The 24,624-nt window shown below is 44.0% G+C and overlaps 1 protein-coding gene across 4 annotated transcripts in view; it reads left to right on the top strand.

Annotated features, from left to right (window-relative positions):
• Positions 1-24,624, top strand: part of SYN3 (synapsin III) — a 194,613-nt gene that overhangs the window by 165,232 nt on the left and 4,757 nt on the right. For all 4 annotated transcript variants that reach the window (XM_083400762.1, XM_083400759.1, XM_083400760.1 and 1 more), the window contains exons 8-13: positions 10,667-10,809; positions 11,807-11,881; positions 14,314-14,416; positions 19,419-19,553; positions 22,924-22,996; positions 23,861-24,158. In XM_083400762.1, the coding sequence (XP_083256888.1) occupies positions 10,667-10,809; positions 11,807-11,881; positions 14,314-14,416; positions 19,419-19,553; positions 22,924-22,996; positions 23,861-24,158 (827 nt within the window). The remainder of the gene's footprint in view (positions 1-10,666; positions 10,810-11,806; positions 11,882-14,313; positions 14,417-19,418; positions 19,554-22,923; positions 22,997-23,860; positions 24,159-24,624) is intronic.

The raw sequence follows: 24,624 nt of genomic DNA on the forward strand, positions 1-24,624 counted from the left end.
TCACATTTTAAAAAATGTTTCTGTAAGTAGTTTTTATTTTTGTAAACTGCTTAGAAGTCTATTTTGGCCTTGATAAAATAAATCATTACTATGTTAGAATCTGCACTCCACCCAAATATATGCACTGAAAATGTTGAAATGCAACCCTCTTTGACCCAGTTCATACACTGAACATGTTGAATGGGTCACCATGTGAAACATTACCACATGGAGACATGTGTATGTGGAAAGCCACTTGCACAAAGCCACTCAGCAACATGCAAAGCCAACAATTCCAAAGACACCAATGAAACTCCCTTCACTGTTTCCACTTCCTTCACTGATTGAAACTGATAAACTGATTAGAGGTCAATAACTCCATATGAATGATGCCACTTGGAGCATCCACACTTTGAACAGCCACCAACAAATAGCGATGGAGAAGAAATTCAATTCAGTATGCATTTAAAGCCTAATCTAAAAAATCACACTTTCTGAAATAATATGTGATCTGAAACTCAGCTATCTTTCAGAGTTCTTACTCATCTGAATTTCGCATTGCACTTCTCCAACCAAACAGCACTTACAAAAATGTATATCTTAGAGGAAAGTGTGCAAAAAAATGCAAATACAGTGGAACTTCGAGTTGTGGACGTTATCCGTCCTGGAGGCACATCCGCAACTCGAAGCGTTCGCATCTAAAAGTGCCGCATCTGCGCCCACGCACGGTGCAATTTAGCGCTTCTGCACATGCACGAAGCATGATATAGCGCTTCTGCGCATGTGCGACTGGCGAAACCCGGAAGTAACCGTTCCCGTGCTTCCAGGTTGCCTGAAGCGGATGCAACTTTAGGTATGACTATATTAGTGAAAATAATATACAGTAATGAATTTTATTAGGGAAAATTGATCACAAAAATGTGTACGTTAGTGAAAACCTCATATAAAAATCTGTTAGGATAGTTTTGCACTAAAATGCTGAAAAACTTTCAATAGGTTTTTATTATTATTATTATTGCTGCAAAATGTGAAGAACTGAATGTATGACTGGGGGAAACTAAGAGAACCAAAATTTACACACCCTTCCACCCCTACCAAGAGACTTCAAGCAACAAATTGCACATCTAAAACGAGCAACTCCAATTTTGAAATTATGAATAGGACAAGGCAGCTTTAAAAGTTTCAAATGATGAACAACAAGTAGTTGTTAATCATAAGTAAGCACTTCTTTTAAGCCACTCTATCACTTGAGGAAAAATTCTTACAAGCCTGACCTCTACAACTGAAGACTAGACTCAATAAAATGATATCCCCATGGTTCCTGTAGAGCAGGGGTGTGGAACCAAATCTGGTTGAAAGATAGACTTTGGGTATTGGCTTAGTAAGAGAGGCAATAGCCAGGAGACCTTACATCTTAGGACTTTGCTGGGCTGTTTCTTTAGCACTGATCTGTGTGGAACAGTAAGACAGTCAGAACATGGGTGGAAGTTCAGGGATCAAAGGCACTGAAAATCATGGCCAAAGGATTATTGGCAACTGCTTCCTTCCAAAACCCAGAATAGAACTTCTGGTGGTTACCCAGTAAAACGGAGGCCTCATAGAGAGTTGTTTATCAGCCTTGCTACAGAGAAAAGCAGGGAAGACCAAGAGGGCACCATCTCCCCCTCCCCCCAGCTTCCTCTGGGCTTTTCTACAAAACATAAAGTACTCACTGTGTGCCACTTATGTGGTAGCCTGACTGCCCAGGTGACACAGGGACAGAACTCAAGTGAAAAATAGAACTTTCACCTCTCCTTGACCAGATCAGGGAAAGGAGATAAGTGTTTGAACTACAGTGAAGGAAAAGAACAGCTCCTATTTATGGGTTATGTATATTTTTTTATTACTTGTGCTTTATTTTTAGGCCTCTCTAATTAGACCTGTTAAAAGAGTTCCCTTCAGGTCCATACCAGGCCCAGAATTTCTTTTTTTGAACTTTCCCAATTTAATTCATGGATCAAATGGTTTTACAGCAATGGAAACTAAAACCTTGTTGTCCAGAATGCCACAGTCAACATTATTTTTCTTGTGCAGGATGTGGGCATTTAAAAAACAACAACAACCATATAAAGCCAAAAATAAAGAAAGTCACTATGTCTTGTTAAAACATCAGCAGCCTTTTAGAGGGGTTGGCCCGACTCATCACCAGGACTTTTCCAAGACTGGAAATGAAAATGAAAAGAAGAATGTTCTGAAACCAAGGGCATGAAAAAACTGGTTGTTTCTTTTCAAGATGAAGGCAAAAGAGCAAAAGGTCTTCACTTGACAAGGGACAAATATTTTCTTAAAGAGAGAGGACAACAAATAACTTCAGATGGTAACACACTGTGAAGTGTACCATTCATTCACATTCTGACTCATATCAGCAGCAGCCACTCATTGCTGGAAATAGCGGAGGCATCCCAAGTAATGAACGTCTTTATGCTGCCTTTTTCTGGATACAAAAACACTGTGTCACAATGTCAATATCTGGCAAATACCAGTAATGTGGGTTGTTGAGAACACCCATGTTTTAGATGGAGGTAGCTGAGAAGCATAATAAGCAGTGGGGTAGCTGCTGACAGTCACAGAATAAGGAACTGGCAAAGGTGTAGTGGTTAGGATGTCTGGATTTGGCTAGGAAAATCTGAGTTCACATCCCTATGAACAATGTGGCTTGACTACAGCCTGCGCATGGTTACCGGGGAGTAAGCTCAGTGGTCTTACTGTTAACTGCTTAGATTTCATTTGTAAAATGCCTTGAATGTAAAGAAACAAAGGAATCTGCCTTGTGTTTGTGTGTATAAAATATGCAGTCTTGAAATTAACTGCACTGCAAGCACATTCTTAGAAGGATACTGTCAAACATGAAATCCTAATTGGATGGATACCGACTTAGTTGTGCTCAGAGTAGACCCATTGAAATCAATATGATCTGGGTAGACAGTCTCATATCTGTGTCATCATCAGAAAGACCATAATAAGAAATGGGCGGGAAGGGGTGGTTTAAACACATATGGGCATTAAATATATCCAGAAAACATCAGGATGATGGCCAAGGAAATTCTGTGCCCTCAGCTGCAGATTCAAGGAGTTCAGTGAAGACAGAGAAAGGTTAGAATGCAGGATTCAACATGACTTGGGAGTTTCATCATTGGAGACACTTTGGCCCATCTCCAAGTATACTTTGAAAATGTTTCAGTGATTTACTATGCTATGCTTTACTTGAAACCCCCGAAGCTCATTTCAAACATTTGTAATATATGGTTATTGGAATCTACATATCAAGCATTACAGCACAAGTATTTTGTTTTACTGTGTACTATTGAGCAGCAATCTAAATATAGAATGAGAGTATATATAAAAGCGATTAAGTAAATCAAAATATTACTCCTTATGAGCAGAGATTTTTAAAAAACTTAGTGAATAGAAACGTACCATTTCCTCTTTGATAAAATCAATAAATGACCATGGGCATATCTATGCTACAAAATGGTTTTAAGTATTTTAGTAGCATATAGGCTGAAGTGGGTCATGTAACAAGCACAGTCCCACAAGAACCTGCAGTTCAGCCTTGAGTCTTTGGTCTGAGCACTAGCGTATTGTAGTTTCTTTTCATTATTCATGTCATCCTTGTGCTCAGTTCAGTGAACTAAGAGTGTAATGTCCCCTTAAGCACATCCCTGCCTCTAGACCTCCCTCTTCCCTTGTTATAGAAGAAACCTGCTGCAGGCTTGCATTAGGATGCCTGCTAGCAAACTCCATACACATTGCCCTGGCTTGCGCCCCAGAGAGGTTGCTTTGGTGCTGCTAACGCAGTAAAAACAATGTGGAAGGCAGAAGTTATGAATTATAAGCTCAACTTGATTGGCAACGGTATGAAGGCTATCACTTGCATTTGTTGATGGGAGATATCATTGTGTCTCACAGGTCAGCTATGCCCACTTTAAACTGGGCAGCCCCCCAATCAATAAAGTGCTGACCTACCACTGTTCACCTGCTTCAATGAGTGCTTGGAGTTCAGAATACCACTCAACAAGTGGACTAAACTACCGCATCAGGCAGAAAAAGAAAGAAACAGACCCTCTTGTGCCTAGACAGCTGGAACGTCAGGACTACCTGTCCTGGCTTGTCCACCAATCTGCTTCAGGTCAACAACTCATGGAAGATAGACATCATTGACCATGAGCTGAGAAAGCTCAACACTGACTTTGCTGCTGTACAGGAGAGCAGACTCGCTTCAAATGACAGCTTCCAAGACACCTTTTTCTGGCAAGAAAGGCATCCAGAAAAACCGCATAGGTTTTGCAGGTAGAACCACCAACTGAGGGTTCAGAACACTTGCTCACCTCTAAACCAGTCCAGTTAACATCTTGAGTGTTTACTCTCCCACTGTCTCTACAGCCACAGCAGGCACTGCAACTCTGCAGCGGTTTGACTTCACCCCCGAAGGCACACTCTTCCACTGTCTCCCAAGACAGATGGATGTCAACAGCTAGGGAGCTACATAAAACCCTAAAGCAGTTATGTTCCCAGCATCTATACCTAGAGCCTGAATTCTGTGAGCAAGTGTCAACAGACAACATGACCCTTTTTCCATGGTGGCTGGTGCCCAGTAAGACTGGTAGGGTGGAAAGCAGAGAGATCAACAGTAGGTTGGTCCAGAACCAATGACAGGAAGAGCCAACTAATTCTATTTTATTCCCATTCTCATCCCTGCTGAGTTCTGTAAGGGGCATTGTTGATACTAAGGAGGTGGAAAGTTAGACTTTATTGCCGAAAACAGCAATTTTTCCTCAATTCCTTACAGACTTTCTGGCTCTTATCTGAATTGGGTTACTAAGCTAAGTGAAATCAAAGGTCTGGCCCAATATAGCTTTGCTTATATTTTAAAAGAGGAAGGAATCATGTCTAGTCTGAAACTAGTTTCACAATTACAGCTGTAGCAACTCCCACCCACCAAGGGCCAAATACGTGACATGAACTTCAGAAAAGTTTATTAAACACTGAATTAGCAGCACCCATATTGTCTCCTTAATTCAAACCCCTTGAGACAGAAACACACACACACAAACTCAACAAAATGTGTTCCATGGGAACAGTCTCTTGAAATTTCCATTACCTTCTGTTTGTAAAGGAGCCAAAATATACATCTGTTCTCCAGATACTTTCACTTTTCATTTATAGTACAACTTCACTCCCCAAAAAGGAGAGGTTAATGGAATTGAAGGGTGATGGAATGATGTGCAAGGAGGGCAGTGACACAGGAATTAAAGCCATAAGGGACACATGAACCTAATTTCCTGAGTCCTGAGATTTGTCTGATCTTCCTCTCTCTTCTGTCTTGATGAAAAGAAGCTCGGCAAGGTTATTCTTTTTAAAAATTCAGCACTCTGCTTTTTCACCATTTACTCTTCAGTATATTCAAGAGTGGACTTTTGGACTTCGCTGAATTTTCTCCCCCAGCACAAAACCCTTTTGCTTTTCCCTCCCCATAGAGAATCTGAAATAGTACAAGAGCCACCAAAATCTAATAAAATGGGTTGAGCCAATTTGGGCAAAATACCAATATAAGTGGTTGCATATGTCAGCAAAATCGCAAGGACACCCTCCCACCCTTGCCCTCAGACTAATCTGGGAAATCCTGTACAGTGGTACCTTGGTTTACAAACTTAATTCGTTCTGGAGGTCCGTTCTTAAACTGAGGCACGCTTTCCCTAATGAGGCCTCCCGGTGCCGGTGCCCTTCTACTGTTTGGCTTCCGTTCATAGACCGAGGTAAAGTTCGCTAACTGGAACAATACTTCCGGTTTTGCGGAGTTCTTATACCAAATATTTCGTAAACAGGGCTGTTCTTAAACTGAGGTACCACTGTATAAGGGAAGGCAATTCCACCTTTTTCCCTCCCTAGGCCCTTAAGAGGAGATTGGAGGTGTGATATATGTGTTGGTATGCACCACACACAAGTTTTTGTAGGATAACAATCTGTCCTACTTTACAGTGGACTGTCCTCTGTTTAAAGGGCTGTCCGGTCCAAATTTGGTTTAAAGCTAAAAAGCCATAAGAAGAGAAAGCAACAGCCAGCCTTGAAGTTTGTCCACCAACTCCTAACAACTGAACAGCATACTGAGCAGACACACAGGCCATCTGGTCGGTGGTCCCTGGTACGGTGAGATGTATTGCATTTCTACTTGAATTATTTCTAAATTTGCACATATGCACATAAATTATTACAAGCACTTTTATGCAAATCAGCACCTCCCTTTTTTGGCAATGCATAAGTGACCACCCTCAGTATTCTATAGGGAGGGGATCCAAAAATGGTTTAACTATCATACCTGGAGCCCTGCCAGGCTCAAGCCTAAAGGTAAAGGTACCCCTGACCATTAGGTCCAGTCGCGGACGATTCTGCAGTTGCACGCTCATCTCGCTCTATAGACTGAGGGAGCCTGCGTTTGTCTACAGACAGCTGCTGAGTCATGAGGCCAGCATGACTAAGCTGCTTCTGGCGAACCAGAGCAGTGCACGGAAATTCCTTCAGGGCGGAAGAATGCTCTAGTGTTCCTCTCTGCTTTTTGCAACTTAAAAAAAACAGCTTCTCTCCCATTGCAAACAATTTAACACACACAACACATAATATATAAGCTTCTTATTCAAGAAAGGAAATTCCTTAGGTGGTTTACCAAAAAAAATGGTGTAAAATATTTCTCAAAAAAATACAAATAAAATTAACAAAATTTAAAAACAAGCATACATAATAAAATGATTAAAAATGCAGATAAAATCAACAGATTTTTGTAATAAATGTGTCTGGGTAGGTTTGCCATAAGATAAAATGGTTTTAGCAGGTACCTAAAGTTGTCCAAGGAGGGCACCTGACTGAAAAATGAGAAAGAATTAAAAGGGGGTGCATTGGATGAGCTTTTTAGCTTACCTATCTTTCTCACTGGCTTAGAGTGTGCTAAACTGCTTCCTAGTCCTCCCCGTAGCATAACCCTTTTAGGCCTTCCTAATGTTAAAACATCAGTTGAAGTTAGAGGATCCAGTGAAGATCAAGAGAGAGCATCCACCATTATGAGGCCTTCTCCATTATGAGGCCTCTGTCTCCTACACTGAAGGGGTAGATCCATTCTATCCCATGGCACCTGGAAAGGCATGCCCTCCCAGGGATCATGGGTTCCTACCCTTACTTGCTTAGGACTGAATCCCACATTCTCTATCCACTAGCACAAGGGATCTTGCGCTACCAGACGGGCGACTTTTCATGTTTTGCAACAGAGAAATCCAATGCAACAGTTGCGCTAGTGGAAACTTGTTGCAGAACAGACAGCACAATCTATTGTACGACAAAGTTCGTTCAAAAACGTTTTGGCAGTGGAACAAGTATACTGCTAAATCATTTTTAGCTTACCATAACATTGACTGCAACCCTGTACAAGTACTGAGTTAGCAGGAGCTGCACTGGTGCTCAAGCTAAATAAAGATCAAAGATGAAACTCAGGCCCAAACTAAACATGAGGTTAATGCTTGAATGTATTTAACCACATGCACATTTTTGTTAGGCTCCCCTCCCCCTGTTATTTGCATGAGTGCAGCCTTGGGATGAGAGGTTGCCACAGTCCCATCAAAAATAGCCTCCCCAAAGCTGTTGTTTGCATTCCAAGGGAAGCCTCCCTTTGGTGCCAGCAAAGTCTTCTTAGCACCTTTCTGGTGAAACTTTTTGTGCTGATTGGAAGGCATTTGTCAATACAAGTGTCTGAAGCTTTCACAACTAGTCATGCAATCTCTGTAGGAAGCTGCAGCTGATAGTTTTAGAAAGAGTACCTTGCTGAGCAAACGGACATCACACAGTTTAGCAAATAGATGGTAAATTGTACATTTGCGATTTTGCAAGACGTCTGTTCCATTTGAGGGAGACTGGATTCGTTCTTAATAGGAGTCAAAATAAATGTGCCCTTTTAGAAGTATTTAAACATGGATGTACACACACACACACACACACACACACTGCTTCTTTCTATGAGATGGTGGCCCTGTTCAGACCTGGGAAAGAGCAGTCATTCTGTGACAGAGCATTAGCCTAAGGTCCCGGGTTCAATCCCTGACATACCCAGGTAGCCCTCTTTGCTCCTTAGAGTAAGGGTTGGACTCAGACATGATTATTATTGATGGTGATTTCAAAAATGCATCTTCTAATTTATGCTTTTGCATGCTCTCTTTCTCATCCTTTCTGACTGACTGCATTTTGCCCCTTTCATTTCATGCCTGTGCCTCATTTAATGGAGACAGGACTTCAGCTGCGAGATTCTGTAGAGGCATTCTGCCAAAACGACAGGAGATTTATTAGTTTTATAAAGTGCTTCAACTTAAATAGGCCTGATATAAATACAACAAAAAATCAGTGGTACCTTTTTTAAAAAAACACTCGCACGCTCTGCATCAGACTGACTCTAAATAAACTCTAATTGACATCAATACATCTGTTGCTTATCATTTTGTTTCCACAGAGAAGCTACACTTCTATCAGCTGATAGTGACACCCACCAGATCAAAATTTCCAAATAAGCTACACACTGGAGAATAGGGGAGTCCACTAAGTGGAGCCGAAGATAAAGTTGTGTGTTTATGCTAGTATCTGAGATCTGATGCATCCCCATAAGAAGTATGGAATACTAGGGAGTGCTAGAGCTTGAATTATAGGTGTGGTACCAGGCCGGATAATAATTATGTTCACAAGAGACTCATTGTTCTCAGAGTTTTGCAGAGCTACATACAGATCAAGGCTGACTCATGATGACTAGCTTAGGACTTCTTGGTTTCCGTGACAACCATCTGTCTATCCCATAAAATAACTGGCCTGACAGATAAAGCAGAACCCAATTTAGATCTGACAGCGGCCTGGACATGAGGTTCACTTGTATTTGAGAGACACTGTTCTTAGGCCCACATCATTCCCTTCTAAAGACACAAGTTCCAGATCTCCTATGTCTCTATCTGTGTAATAGATGCTAGTGGAGGCAGCTGGGTTGTAAGCATTTATGGGGAAATAATAGGGATGGGCTGAGCTGCTAATTCCATTCTGTTTTGTTCACGCTGATACAGAGTCACAGGTCTTCTCGGTCCCATTGTGTGCATTTCTGCACCTTTTTGTAAATTTTTTTTTTTTTAATGTTGCATAAAATGCATGCTTTTCAATACAGTAGTCACCAGTAGAATGTGAATCTTGAATGATTTTTTAAAAATGTAAACTGTAAGAATGATAGCTATCTAACTACTTCCACTAATGCAAGGATTTATTTCTCAGCAATGAAACTCTCCCTCTCTCTTCTCTTCTCACCTGCTCCATTCCCTAAATTTGTTCTGGGTTTTTGACCACCATTTTGGATCTGATATGGGGAGGGTGTAGAAGGCACGCAGTTGGAAGAGAGGGATGGGAAGTTCCGTTGTGTAGCCAAAAGACCATGTGCTAGTGGAAGCACTTCATTGGATACCAACCTGTGCTTTCATGCACCCTTTTTCTGCATCAAAAATCCACTGCAAAATCCTGGGAAGTATTTAATGAGACTGGGAGATGCATTACAACCCATAAGCAAATCCAGGATCATTGGTTCACATCAACTGCTGAAAAAAATGCACCAAACATATTCCTGCCCCGTCCTTAGGACATGCAAAAGAATAACTAAAACAACAACAACAATGCTGCTGTAGTATAGAGTGCTTTTGTTCAGGCTTCCAGGCATTCTGTTCAAGTCTACCTCGCCCTCAGTTTCCCATTTTTCTCATCCCAGTAGTCATCCATGGCCACTGAGAGTACTCAATCACCAGTAGACTGTTTGGGAGAGGCACCCCATACACTCACCCACCTTCACACACATTTTGAATTTCCCCCTAAATTTTTTTTTTTATACTTCTACAAACCTTGGGCTTTCTCCCTGTGCATGGGTGGTGCTTTAGGTTGTATAAATGGAACGAACATCTGCTTTGCAAGCAGAAGGTCCCAGGGTTCAATCACCAACATCTCCAGGTACGGGGGTGGGCAAGTCCCCTGTCTGAAAGCCTGGAGAGCTCAGCCGATACTACTGAGCTAGATGGACCAATAGTCTGTGTTATGTACTGTGCTGAATCCTAGAACAATAGGATCCAGAATGCAGCAATCTGATTCGTCCGCTGGAGCCACCCAATCCAGCTCCAGGTGGAAGTGCAGGAGCAGCCAATCAGGCTCCTAGATGAAGTTAATCAGCAACCTGATTGGCCTACAGGAGCAGCCTGGAATTAGCCAATCACACAGGGCCCATTGTGTAAATAATGTATATATAGCTAGACATTTCAGGGAAAGTTTCATTCATTGCTACTATGAGCTGAATAAAGAGCATGAAATTCACACTCGACTCCGAGTATATTTCAGTCTGACTCGATCGAAGGCAACTTTCTTCTAACCTCCTAGAAAACACTTAAAAGCATGGTTTTGTTGCTTTTTTTCTCCACTTCCAGAATTTGCTAAGGAACAACAACCACGTTCATTTACCCATAAGCGTCATTGTCTTATAATCTTAATAAGCAAGAATATTATTATGATCAATATTTTGCTAGTTTGTAGTACTCATACACTAATGCTGCACTTTCTTACACACTCTCACACATATTCTTTTTCCACCTTTCATCAACCAAAGGTGAAAGTTGAGAACCAGCTTGACTTCCAAGACATCGCAAGCGTGGTAGCCATGGCCAAAACATACGTCACAACGGAGACTTTCATTGATTCCAAATATGATATTCGAATCCAGAAAATTGGCAACAATTACAAAGCTTACATGTGAGTTTGCTGTCAAGTTTGGGACTGGGTGGGGTGGGAAGCAAAGCTGCTCTGTTGGTTTGTTTATTTTTAAAGGTATTCATGTTCAAAATTGAATGCACTTTTTTCTTCTCCTAAATGCTAATTGTGGAGAACAACGTGTCTTAAGCAAAAATGTTCTTCTGATCCCCATTCTATGACACAGATCAGTCCTGATGCTGCTCAGCTGTGGCCTGTGAGATCTGACAAGTGCAATGTCTGATCGTATGTCTGGGCAGTCTTTGTGACTGCTGCGCTCCTCCTGAACGCAAAGCCCGGAAGACCATGTTTGCCAGCGGCACAAGCAGCATGAGCAGACATCAACAGCTAGTTAGGAGAAAGGAGACTCGTGCCCTTTAATAACTCTTGAGAAGTCACCGGGAGAAGCTGGTGGGTGGCTTTTAGAACCATTGACTTTTATGGTGGCAGAGATAGCTGCATTTCCAACAGGCTGTCATTACAATGGAAAGCAGGCTCAATGAAAGCCAGTGTTTCCCTTTTCTTTAGAGTTTCACATCGCTCCCTTTTCACAACCAGCTCTAAAGCCCACTGATGTCTGTGGGAAGCTTTCTCTCAGCTCTTCTGGCATGGAGCCTCCTGTGCCGTTTAAATTCTACACTACAGAGCACGAGGTTAATTATTCCGCAGGCTTTTCACAGACTCTTCTACTGTACAAAGCCTGACATACCCAGAAGAGAGTTCATAAGGCCAATATAAGACTACCCAGCCAGCATTTGGATGAAGATGTAACTAAGCAGGAGGATGCCAGCACACAGAGAGAACTTCCCAGCCTCCAGATGGAGTTACACATTGACTAGGGCGTCGGCAATGGCTTAAGAGCAAAGAGGAGCACAGGGCTGAGGAAGGGTTCCCTGCCAACACCCTCCCTCATTCCCACCCTCCTTTCTTTAATATGGAGAGGAAATCACAGTGTTTGGGGGAATTTATTGTCCGCATGTGGTGTGTTTGTTTTTCCCAGGAGGACATCGATCTCTGGAAACTGGAAAGCAAACACAGGTTCTGCCATGTTGGAACAGATCGCCATGACTGAGAGGTAATGAGCAGGAGGGGCTGCAGCCAAAATGCAATATTTGGGTCAATCTGATAGGCTTGGGTCTTGGGCTTCATTAACCATTATCCCAAATACACTGTAGCACGGAGGTTCTGTTTGCATTTTGCATTCTTGACTGGGGTGAGCAGCAATTGGCTCTCAGAAAAAATAGAGCATTGCACCTGTGCATGCCTTTCCACCTCAGAAGTCTACCTGCCTACTTCCCCCAGCTAAATATTATTTTGCCCAGATGGGGTGGGCACAAGAGGGATGGCTGTTTCCCATCCCTAATCTTAAAGCCAAAAGAGGCAGCCACAATAAGCTTAAGCTGCTCTTTCTCAGACTCAGGTCGCATAATGATGAGACTCCTGCACAGAAAGCTTCCAGGGTTCAACCCACATGACGATAGTCATATGTGATCTTTGTAAATTGACACTGTATATTTCAATACGTCTCAGGGGAAGGGCTGAAGCTCAGTGGTACAGGATGTGCTTTGCATGCAGAAGACCAGGTTCAGTCCCTATCAGTTCCAAGCAGGGCTGGAGAACCATGCAAAACCCCACAGGATGGCTGCCAGTCAGCGTAGGTCATGAATAGTGACCTCCCAATGTTATTGGCCTCCAACTCCCATTGGGCCCAGCCCGCATGGCCAATGGACAGGAATGATGGGAGCTGTAGCCCACATTGGGTACCACTAGTGCAAAGAGCATTGAACTACTGTAGATGGAATGATTTGATTTGATTTGATTTGATTTGATTTGATTTGATATGATACAGGGCCGATTCCTATGTACACATCCACAGAAAGAAGCTGCAGTTTGCACTGAAGTGCCTCCTTGTTATCCGCACTCACTCCTGCATTAAGGTCTTGAATGAGACCAGCTAACAAATTTCATATCTGTACTTTTACAGATTTTGAACCAAGAAATATTCACCATCCTGCCTCTCCAATCCCTCTTCATCAGTCCTTGCATGAACAGTGCAAAACCCTTTGCTCATCAGTTTCATGCGGTCCTCCCTGCTGCACCGGCCTTGCAGTGCCTTGTGTATTAGCATGGAGAACCTGCCTGATTCATGGGGTTAATCCTCAATGTCAACAGCCCATTCCTGGCACCCCTCTCCTCATACATACCCAGTGTGGGAAAGAATTAGCTCACCGGTATGAATATATTTATACTTCGCCACTTCCCTGCCAAGAAAGGTATTCAGATGATCACCTCTGGCCCCTTTCTTTCTGCCTTCTCCAAGGGCTTTGTTGCCTCATTATGCAATGGCAACGGCATTGTGGGTAGGGTGGTATTATTCAGAAATGGTATCAAGATCTCCTTCTTTCTCTCTCTATCACACATGAGCCGCAATTGTCGGAGGTATGCCTCCTGCCTCAGCTAAGGCACCCAGATGCAAAAGAGGACTTCTGTATCTGAGGCCACCTCTCAAAAAGGTTAATGTAGAGCTGGGAAAGGTGCAGAAAAGGGCAACCTAAAATGATCAGGCAAATTGCTGAGGGTGCACAATTAAAGCTACACAAGGTGTGGGAAAAGTGAAAAAGAGGGATATTTTTCTCCATCTCTTATAATATGAGAACCAAGGGCTAGCCAATAAAGAGCTGAATGTTGGGGATTCAGGACAAGCAAGAGTAAGAATGTACTCACACATTAGCATTGTTAAACTATGGAATTCACTGCCAGATAATGTGGCTTTAAAAAATAGAATTAGGCAACTTCACGGAAGAAAAGGTTGTCCACAGCTAATAGCTGTGGTGCTATGTTCTGCATCCAGAACTAGAAGCATCATGCCTCAAGATGCAAGGTACTGGAGAACAACAGCAAGAGACATTTGCCCTCACATCCTGCTTGTGAGCTTCCAATAGGAATCTGTTTGGCTACTGTGGGAAACTGGATATTGGACTAGATAAGCCTTTGGTCTGATCCTGCAGGGCTGCTCTTGTGTTCCTAGAAAATCTGACCGGCCCACTATGTGACCACAGACTTTCACAGTCCTGTGCACACAACACATTTGTTTTAACAACTATGGTGCTAACTGGCTGGAGGACTAATTGTGTGCTTTGAGTGCTGCATAGACACCATGCCCTTCAAACAGAAGCACTATATTGAGAGAAGACATTTTGATTATCACAATAGATAAGTAACAACTCTAGACAAATAAACAGGCCAATTTCTCTTTGTGTTTGCCCAGGATTGCTTCCTGCTCTCTCACTAGGTTGCAGAGCTGTTGGCTGTGGCCATAAAAGTGATTACTTTAATGCCTAGGAAATCAACAGCAGAATTAATCTATGGGGTCAGCCATGCATTCCAAGCCTCATAAGATGTTTATATATTTGGCTGGAAGTTAAGAAAACTGATATCTCTGAAGAGGGGGCTATTTGGGGTTATTTTTTTGCAGTTTCTACAAGCAATCTTATGTGGTTTTTGCAGATATCGACTCTGGGCAGATTCTGTTGCAGAGATGTTTGGAGGCCTTGACATCTGCGCAGTCAAAGCTGTCCACAGCAAGGATGGAAAAGATTATATAATTGAGGTAAGAGGTTGAATGAGTGGCATGTAAGCATCATTCAAAAAGGATGTGTAACGAAGTATATATTACATTATTTGACACACACAAAGGCATGCATGTATGTAGAAACTCTTGTGCATGGCAAGTGCCCCTCATTCATTTATTCAACCACGCTCCATATATTCAATGCACATTCATTTAATAGAAGCACAGAATATATCTGACAATGGACTTATCCACACTTAACTTTTGCCCTGCGCTTTCTAGGCACAGGTCAGCACTTTCCTTGTCTGTGCCCCCCCCCACACACACACACATACCGCTTTCCCCAGGAAAGCCCGCTCTTTAATGCTGAATCAGAACAAATGGCTTGATCATAGACTCATAGGTATCTCAGATGACTTCAGGCTGTTCTCAAGCCATGTATCTCTGGGTCTGTAACTAGCAGATCTCTCAGAAATTAGCTGGCCTGAGATGCTATTAGCAGTGATAGCAAAATGAAACTTCCATGTTCAGAGGCATTCTGCCTTGGGGAGACCCACATGCTGGGGAGAAACAACAGGGAATGTCCCTCCCCACTTGAAAGTCCTCTCCAGGTGTTTGAGAAACAGAACACTCAATTGTCAAGGAATCATATATCAGGAAGGAATATTTGAGGTCCAACCCCTCTGCTCAGTGCAGGATCTCCAACGTGGGATACAACTACAGTATCCCTAATAGCCATCAATCCTGTTAAATGCCTCCAGCAAAGGAAAGCTCACCATGGCTGTCTGTACCACTGTAAAACAAGCTGTAGGAAATTTCTTCTAAGGTTTAGGCAAAATCTGCTTCCTGGAAATTTCCCTCCAATGGTTCTAGTCCTGCCCTCTGGAGCAATAATATGTTGTGTCTTCTGCAGGACACATATTTGAACCTTAGAGGGACCTTGCCATGGCCCATCCAGGTAGTGCTTAGATTTTTATGTTCTCAAGACCATGCAAGCCTCTTAGGAACATGAGGCAACTTGAGATGTCTATCAGTTAGGAGTGGGGAATGCTATGAATGGAAATACTAAATGAAAAACCTCTGTGTTGACCTGAAGAAAGCGTAATATTTTCAGCAAGCACCTCTAAAATAATGTTTCCAGATATGTGAAATACATCTGTCCATGTCATCGTTGTCCCTCGCCTGCCCTGCAGTGATCAGAAAGTTGAGAGTGGGGAAAAGAGAACAGAGAACCCCATCCCTTTTCTCCCACCGTCTCCTCCACTTCTGCGTTAAGACAAGGCTAAACTTGTTGCCATTTTCAACTGAACAAGGATGCTGGCAGGAAGGAAGGAAGGAAAGAGCTGATTAATCACATCAAAGGAGTAGTGGGTAGAATGGCAGAAAGGATAAACACAGAGCAGTAGCACAACTCTCACAGGAGGCTGGCTGAGTCCAAAGAGCAGCAAGACAGGCGGCATTACTGATTGCCACCTGGCCAAATAAATTACTCTGGCCTGCTCCTGTGTGTTTAACATCAGCAGATAGGTAGAAATCAGCAGGCACAACTTTCCACTTCATTGTGCAGTACCAGGTGCCTGTAAAACAGAGATGGCCAACCTGTGGCCCTCCAGATGTCAGACTATAGCTCCCATTAGCTCTGGACACTGGCAGGAACTGATGGGAATTGTAGTCCAGCCACATTTGGAGGACCACAGGCTCCCCAAACCTGCTGTAAAAGATAGCAGCACATGATTCACAAAAGGAGCAAAATGGTCTCAAAACAAAGATTTATGGTGTGTCCTTGCTTGATCTTTTGATACCTGCATTGACTACAGATGAAATGATTATTAAAGGCTCTTCAGGGGGCCATTAACAGGTGCCTTTGCCCCTATATGTTAATTTTGCTCCCCTGTTGTCCTGCTGAAATGAAACCTCTGAACTCTTGAACTGGAGGTGCAACTTATTTGAGATGGTAACTAAAATGAAAGAGGAACTCCCGAAGGAGTCTGTGGGTGGCATGAATAATGAACTGCTGTGTCCCAGGAACACACACCAGCTGGGACAAACCATGGCTGGAAAAGCTAGCCTTTTGAAGTGAGGCCTGCCGTGCCAAGGGGGTCCTTGCTTGTGAGAGTCGGGTCGGTCAGGCCACTGGAGAACGGGGTGGGCATTTGAAAAAGAGAGATCTTTTTTTTTACATATTGTTGAAATTTCTCAAAGCTGAAATTGGAGACCTGCTCAGTGGGGGGAGGAGATCATCAAGGCGACTGTGCGGAAGAATGAGCAAGTGTCCTTGGTTACTGTGTGAGGATGCTGGAACGGAGACACGGTGTCTGCCCTGCTGTAAACTCCACCAACGCAGGAAGATGAGCAAAGCCGGCTGAGAGCTACATCCAGGGCCACTGACACATCCAGAGAGCTGTACGTGGGAGAGCACTCTCCCACCCACTGAGTTTGGGGAAGCTGATGAGAACCACATGAGCCCCGTGGCGATGGCACATCCTTGCGCTGCGCAAGTATCCTGTAGGAATCGGTGGCAGGTCAAAGGTTGTGTGAGACAAGTGTGCTGCCAGGAGAGGAAAATATGTTTGCTTTAGGCTTCTCTGATGTTTCTCCTTTTCTTGCAAATCATCCGAGACCAGCTACTGGCACGGTTGCTGCTGGGACACTTTCAAGGGTGGCCACAAAAAGCTGTCCCACTAGTGCCCTGGTACAAAATTCAGTATGAATTGGGCTAGGGGACAACATGGCTTCAGAATTATTTCTTTCATATTTTCATAATAGTGATGTTTTCCCCAATTGCTACATGGTATAATAATATCATAATCATTGTCTTAAAAAAGGGAGAAGAAAGTAAAAGAGAAGGCAGAGGGATTCTGCCTCCGGGTAGGACTGGGTCTAAAGCCTTAGGGAACCACTACCAGTCAGGGTCAACCATGCTGAGCTTGGAGCCAGTCTAAGGCTGCTCCAAACTGAGGTTCAAAGCACATAAAAATGCCGGGGGACTTTTTTCTGATCAGTTGGCAACCCCAATAGCCAGAATTGCCCATCTTGCCACTGTTTGGACTTTGCTGGCTTCCCAAGAGCTTTGTGTGTGTAAACCCTTATCATTTTGCCATTGCATGAACTCACCATCCCTCTGATGTGATGGAATTGGCGCTTTCTTTCCTTCCTTCCGCTCAGCCAACCTCCCCGCTCTTCCTAACTCCTGAGAACAGCAACAAGTTTAGCCTTCGTGTCTCACCACAGTACACAGAGGTCGAGGAGATAGCTAGGGAAAGGGGTATGGGTTTCTCCCCCCCCCCATCCTTTGCCCATCTCCCTCCCTCTCCCTCTGAGATACCTTATCAGGAGAGAGCAGCTGTAGCAGCAGGACACAGCTGCTGACCTTGCACAGTGGTGAAGGCCGGAGCCACATGAAACGCCTGCCTCTGTTTTGTCTCAGCCGTTACATGGAAGTCTTATTTTCAGGGAAGGAGGGGAAATGTTTCTGCTTTGTATATGCCAGCTTTGTGTCTAGCTTCACGTGTTTATCTCAGCATTGTAAGGTCAGGTTTTATTTAATATCTGGCAACAAAGAAAACTCTTGTGCTGATGTGGCAGAAATAACCAAAGTTGCCTCCATTCTCATTAGGGACCTGTAGCTTCCTTTACTTCAGGGGTGGGGAGCCTGTAGCCCTCCAGACATTGCTGGACTACACATCCCATCATTCCTTACCATTAGTCATACTGGCTGGGGAGGCTGATGGGAGTTGGAGTGCAACAGCCGCAAGCTGCCCATCCCTGCTTTACATTATTACCGCTATTGGAGTTCACTAGCAAAATAGCCCCACCTTTGGTGGGTGTTTCAAATACACAGCAATGGCACAGCCTATCAGTTTGCCCTACTTTATAGAGGACAGTCCTCTGTCTGAAGGGCTGTCCAGTCCACATTTGGTTTAAAGAGAAAGAAACTTTAGAAGACAGACCTTGAAGTTGTCCATCGGCAGCTGACACCTAGACCAAGCAGGCAGGCAGGCATAAACACCACCTGGTCATAATCTGGTAGCCTGCCATAGTGACATGCATTGAATTTCTATTTAAAGTATACATGTTTCTAAATGTGCTGGGAATCACAATTGGGGACAGCACTGTTGCTGCCTACTCCATTCTGTGGACTATAGAGGGCTCCTGTGTGGGGTGCCAGGCAAGTCCTTTTCTAGGATATTCCATTCCATTCCATCAGCACCCCATTTTCCTCCCCCCACCCACCCACTTCTCAATGAACACTCAGTATTTCATGGCCACTGAGCAAACTATCGGGCTGTTTTTGAAGCACCCCTTCCTTTACTTTATTCTAATTTTTATACTTCTACAAACCTTGGAGTCCCCCACTACTGATAACTTCCCTCGTGTGTGGATGTTGCCATTTTGACTGTGTAAAGATATACACACAGAGAATAAATTTGCTGTTAGTATAATTAGGGTTGCCATATTTCAAAAAGTAAAAATGCAATTCTTCAATTGACAAAGCGGCACATTTCAGAAATCCCCCCATTGCCGGGCATCGATTCCGCCTTTGAAATCCCAGTATGGCAGCCCTAAATAAGTTAAATAACAATTATTATGTTGCTTTGAGTACAAAGTTTGCAGGGTACAATAGCCCCATCTAGTGATCACAAATCAGCCTGTGCCATTAGATGTAAATAAGGCATCTATTTCCACATGGAACCAGAAGCTGCCAGGTTAGATAACAGGTGGGCGGAGGGGTTGCCCAAGAGAATTGCCTGTGGCTCAGGTAAGCTAATTCAGGTTAATTCTCAGGGCTCCAATGGCTCCCCAATGTGCTGCTCCCCCCTTTTTTAGACAGGCTGAAAAGCCTAACACTATGCTTAAGTGAATGCTTACCAATTGGCAATCATGAAGCTATGCAATGATGGTCCTCGATCTTATCTGTCCACATTTCCCCAACTCTTGGGTTATGCATTTGCCCCATTAGCTAAAGGTGTCTAAAGGTGGTCTGAAGGTGAGGATCTGGCTGCCACTGATATAAAAGGACTCACTTCATCTCTTTGTGCAGGTGATGGACAGCTCAATGCCTCTGATTGGGGAGCATGTGGAGGAAGACAGACAGCTAATTGTGGACCTGGTTATCTCCAGAATGACGCAAGCCTGCCTGAGTGTGGGGTCGTCCCCTTCACCTCTGCGGCCTTGGGTAAGATCAGACAGTCTGCTCCCAAAGCCTGCATTTTCTCACAGTCCTAACAAGAGCTCAAGTGACCAAAAATATTTCTAAATGCAGATTTTTTCCCCCAATAACATCAGAAAACAAAATGATGCTCCATAACTTAGTGGTTAGTGATACTAACATATAAATCCTGCATGTAGTTCTGCATGTAGGCTGCAGTTTGAAAGGGAAGACTAGTGAGGAGTGGCTTCTCTTAAGCCTAGGGCTGAGCACCTCAGCTGTCCAATGCAGTCCTCTCATCAGTCCTCTTTTCCTGAGGCCTTTTTGCCTGGCTGAAATGTAGCCTTGACTAGCAACCATGTTTTTTGATTCTCTGGATGAAAGATTGAGAGATGCATTAAGGAAGGGGGGCTAGAAACCTCTGACTTGGATGTGCTTAGAATGTCGCCAACTGTTCAGAGGTCACTGAAATATACTCAGAGTCGCAAAGTGATTTCATGCTCTTTATTCAGCTCATAGGGGTGAGGAAGAATGAATGAAAGTCCCCTCAAAGTATCTGCTTTATATACATTATTTACACAATGGGCTGCACATGATTGGCTAATTCTGGAATTCTACTGTAAGCCAATCAGGTTGTGGATTCACTTATATCTGGAGCATGATTGGGTGGTTCCTGCCAACCAATCATACTGCTGCATTGTTCTAGGACCAATCAGACTGCTGCATTCTGAATCCTATTGTTCTAGGACCAATCAGACTGCTGCAATTTGGATCCTATTGTTCTAGGACCAATCAGACTGCTGCAGTTTGGATCCTATTCAACTCAGTACATAACAGTCACAATCAGTGCTCAACCCACTTTTGTCTTTGGCTCTGCTACCCTAGAAAGTTACACATGAGGGCACATGAGCCCAAGCACTGAAGAAAGTTCCCTATTCCTGTATTAACTTTGTCCCCTGAAATTACCTTCCGAACAGCTTTGAACCCCACTTCTACCTGCTAACAAAAAGGTACAGCTACATATAGTTCTGCCTACAATATATTCAAAGAATGTTGGAAGACTTTGACTGATTTGCATATGCTATTTTTCCATTACTACTACTACTACTACTACTACTACTATATTTTGCAAAGAAGGACCTCAGATGATCACAGGGTCTGGGTAGGTTCATATGGAGAGAAGTGGTCCTCAAGGTATTGTGGTCCTGAGCCGTTTAAGGCTTTATATGTTAAAACCAACACTTTGAATTGGGCCTGGAAACTAACTGGCAGCGAGTGCACTTGGGTCAGGATTGGTGTAATATGTTCAAACCATCTTGCCCCCACGAGCAACCTGGACGCTGAATTCTGCGCCAGCTGAAGCTTCTGAACAGTCTTCGGAGGCAGCCCTATACGTTGCAGCAATCAAACTTAGAAGGGGAAGAAATGGAGGCAGTGAGAGATTTTACTTTCTTGGGCTCCATGATCACTGCAGATGGTGACAGCTGTCACCAAATTTAAAGGCACCTGCTTTTTGGGAGAAAAGCAATGACAAACCTAGACAACATCTTAAAAAGCAGGGACATCACCTTGCCAACAAAGGTCTGTATAGTTAAAGCTATGGTTTTCCCAGTAGTGATGTATGGAAGTGAGAGCTGGACCATAAAGAAGGCTAATCGCTGAATTGATGCTTTTGAATTATGGTGCGGGAGGAGACTCTTGAGAGTCCCATGGACTGCAAGAAGATCAGACCTCTCCATTCTGAAGGAAATCATCCCTGAGTGCTCACTGGAATGACAGATCCTGAAGCTGAGACTCCAATACTTTGGCCACCTCACGAGAAGAGAAGACTCCCTGGAAAAGAACCTGATGTTGGGAAAGATTGAGGGCACAAGGAGAAGGCGATGACAGAGGACAAGATGGTGGGACAGTGTTCTCGAAGCTACCAACATGAGTTTGACCAAGCTGTGGGAGGCAGTGGAAGACAGGCGTGCCTGGCATGCTCTGGTCCATGGGGTCATGAAGTGTCGGACATGACTGAACAACTAAACAACAACATAGCATAGACAACAGTGATTAGGCCTGTAATAGGGGTCAACTGGGCCACCAGCTGAAGCTGGTGGAAGCCTCAAACGACAGCAGGAGGACCCCCAAGCTATGTACCTTCTTCTTCAGAGGGAGTGTAACCCCATCAAGAGCAGACAACCTCTCATCCATCCAATCTTGGGAACCACCCACTAACCGTGCCTTAGTCTTGCCAGGACTGAGCTCCATTTTCTTGGTTCTCATCCAGTCCACTAGAGGCAAGGCAATGGTTCAGCACAGCCACTGCCCCTGCAGATGTAAAGGAGAAGCTGAGCTGTGTATCTTCAGCATATTGCTGACAATGTACTCCAAACCTCTGGATAACCCCCTCAGCGGTTTCACGGAGATGTTAAACAGCATGGGGGATAAAATCAAATGCTGAGGAACTCCACATTGACGGCTCCACGGGGCCAAACAGCACACCCCAATCATCACTCTCTGGAAATGTTAATCCAAGTAGGACTGGAACCACTGCAAAGCAGTACCTCCTACCCCTAACTTGGATGGGATGCTTTCCCATAATATAAAAGGGAAATATGCCAAGAAAAGTGGTGGAAACAGCTGGAAATGATCCTTTCCTATTTATATCTCTATGCACAGTTGCTGAAGCACATGGAGCGGGGGGGGAGGGGTGTTACGAATGCACACCCTACTTGACAGGTTCTGGGGCACATATCCCAATTAAACAAAGAAAGCAGACTACCTGCAAAACCTCTGCACTACATACATCTGTGGTGATGGATTATCCCTGCATCTAATTACCGTATTGGCCTGATTATAAGCTGCACCTGCAACTAAGCCACACCTTTAAAATTTGGCTGCTTAGGAGTTGTGGATGGGGCGTGCACCGTTGCCCCACACTCCCAGGTTGCTCTCGGGGAGGGGTGGGGAGCCACACCGCTTTGACAGTGGCATAAGGTCGCAAATATTAGCTGAACTTTTCACGATCAGAATTTGGAAAAAAAAGGTGCAGCTTATATTCAGGCCAATACAGTACCTGGTTGCAGGGGATGTTCCTTCAAGCAGTTCAAATACACAGCACCATCACTTTTGAATGCCCGGATCACCTGTCCCGTCCCACCTAAACAGGTGTTTTATGGCACTGTCAAAGCTGACATCACCTGAGGTGACCAAGCCCAAGTTTCTGAATGAAGTCTAGAGAAACATATTGCAGCATGCACCCCAATTTCCATGCATTTAGGGATTTCTACACCAATTCGGAGTTCAGCTTCCTTGGAACGATGGTCATTGAGGAATGTAGTGTCTTTGGAGTATATGTTTCTATTTGCACACCTATACAACCTGATTTTTTAAAAACAATTTTTACCTCCAGCCGAAGTCACAGATGCAGACTCAGGCAGGACCCCAGCTTGGACCACTCTCCCAACCCCGACCGCCTCCTCAAGGTACTAGTCATACTTGCTTGTAAGTTCTGCAAGAGAATATAATGTAGTCCTCTAGGAATGCAGAATAAAAGTAAGGAATTCCAGGGCTGTAGTGTTAGAAGGGACCCCAGGGTCATCTAGTCCAACCCCCTGAAATGCAAGAATCACAGCTGGAAAGCACAAACCAAGCACCAAATTTTATTTGGTGGGGGGAGGGGAGGGGGGAGGATTTTTAAAAGATCTTTATTCCTAGACAACATATTCTGGAATCAGTTGGATTCAATATCAGAGACTCGCAGAACAGTAACAAATACCAAAAATAGCTTTTGATGTCATAAATGGTATTTTGTTTCAGAAAAAAAGACTTAAACAACACTGATGATTAAAAACAAACAAACCAAAGTGATGGATTTTAAGAGCCGAGGATCGGATACCTAAAATGGAGGGTACAGATATTTTATTAGTGGGAATGATTAGAAAAGAGAAGGGTGATAAATAGTTTTCTAAGGCGAGCTCTGCATTGTTAAGTTGCAGAAAAAAGATAACGGGCCAATATAATTTTGCATGACATTCCTGAAGGAGGCAAGGAGGGGATGGGGAGTGTGGATATTGAACACTGCAGCATCTGGAGATTGGTTTCCGCATGATCTGGGTTTGGTCTGGTCTGGTCTTTTGTACTGTCTGCGAGGAATGCGAATTCTATATTCAGATTTTGAAAAGGAAATTTGATGCAAAGCAGGGAGCCCTTTGCAGACAAATGGGAAACTGTACCGAAGGAAGGACTGTAATGCTAACAGCAAGGAGTCTTATTACCTTAAGGGAGATTGTTCTTGCTTCCAACATATAGCACTTGATGTTTTATTTAAGTGTCCCTCTTTGCTTTAGGAGGTCCACGCCAGCCTCAGGGATCACAGCCAGCCCGGACGGGAACTCCACCCCAGCAAAGGCTTTCTCCCCAAGGTCAGCAACCTCTGAGCCCCCTGTCCACCTCACCACAGCAACAGAGGTCTCCTGGATCTCCCCAGCAAACTAGATCATCCGCCGGAAGCTCACCAAGCCAGCCTTCCAAACCAGGCACCTTCCCCCCACAGCAGCCTAGACCTCCAGCCCAAGGACGGGCTCCCAGCCAGCAAGGCTCCGGCGAACCAGCCAGGCAGCAGGCTCCTCCTCATCCTCATCTAAAGTAGGTGCCTTTTACAGTGAATATACTTAACATGACTATTGGAGTGGTGCGCTCAGATCAGTATGAGAGCGAGTCCAAACAAGGTGTAGAGAAGGGGTCAGAAAGCCCTGAGGGACTCGTGCAACTGAGTAGTGAAGGCAACAACCCTCTGTCTCAAGTGGCAGTAGTTTAATCCTCAAACCCAACTATCAATTCCATAAAGGGGACATTTGTGTGGAGTTGAAACCCACTACTGCCTCCACCATTGTTGTGCCGGTTCCTTCACCCAGCTTGCTAACAAGATTCTGGCACCGTAACGCTAAAAAGCCCCCAACACAAACTGCAAAAGGTCCATTAAGAGGAAGCTTAGCCAGCAAAGAACTCTCATCTTCCCCTTTCCAAATTTACCAAGCATATTCACAAGGCTGTGGCTGCTCCATATGACAGAAATACGATTCTGTACTTTGGATAAATCACACAGCTGCTT

The sequence above is a fragment of the Podarcis tiliguerta genome (genome assembly GCF_965153285.1).
Source record: "Podarcis tiliguerta genome assembly, chromosome: 10".
NCBI lineage: Eukaryota > Metazoa > Chordata > Lepidosauria > Squamata > Lacertidae > Podarcis > Podarcis tiliguerta.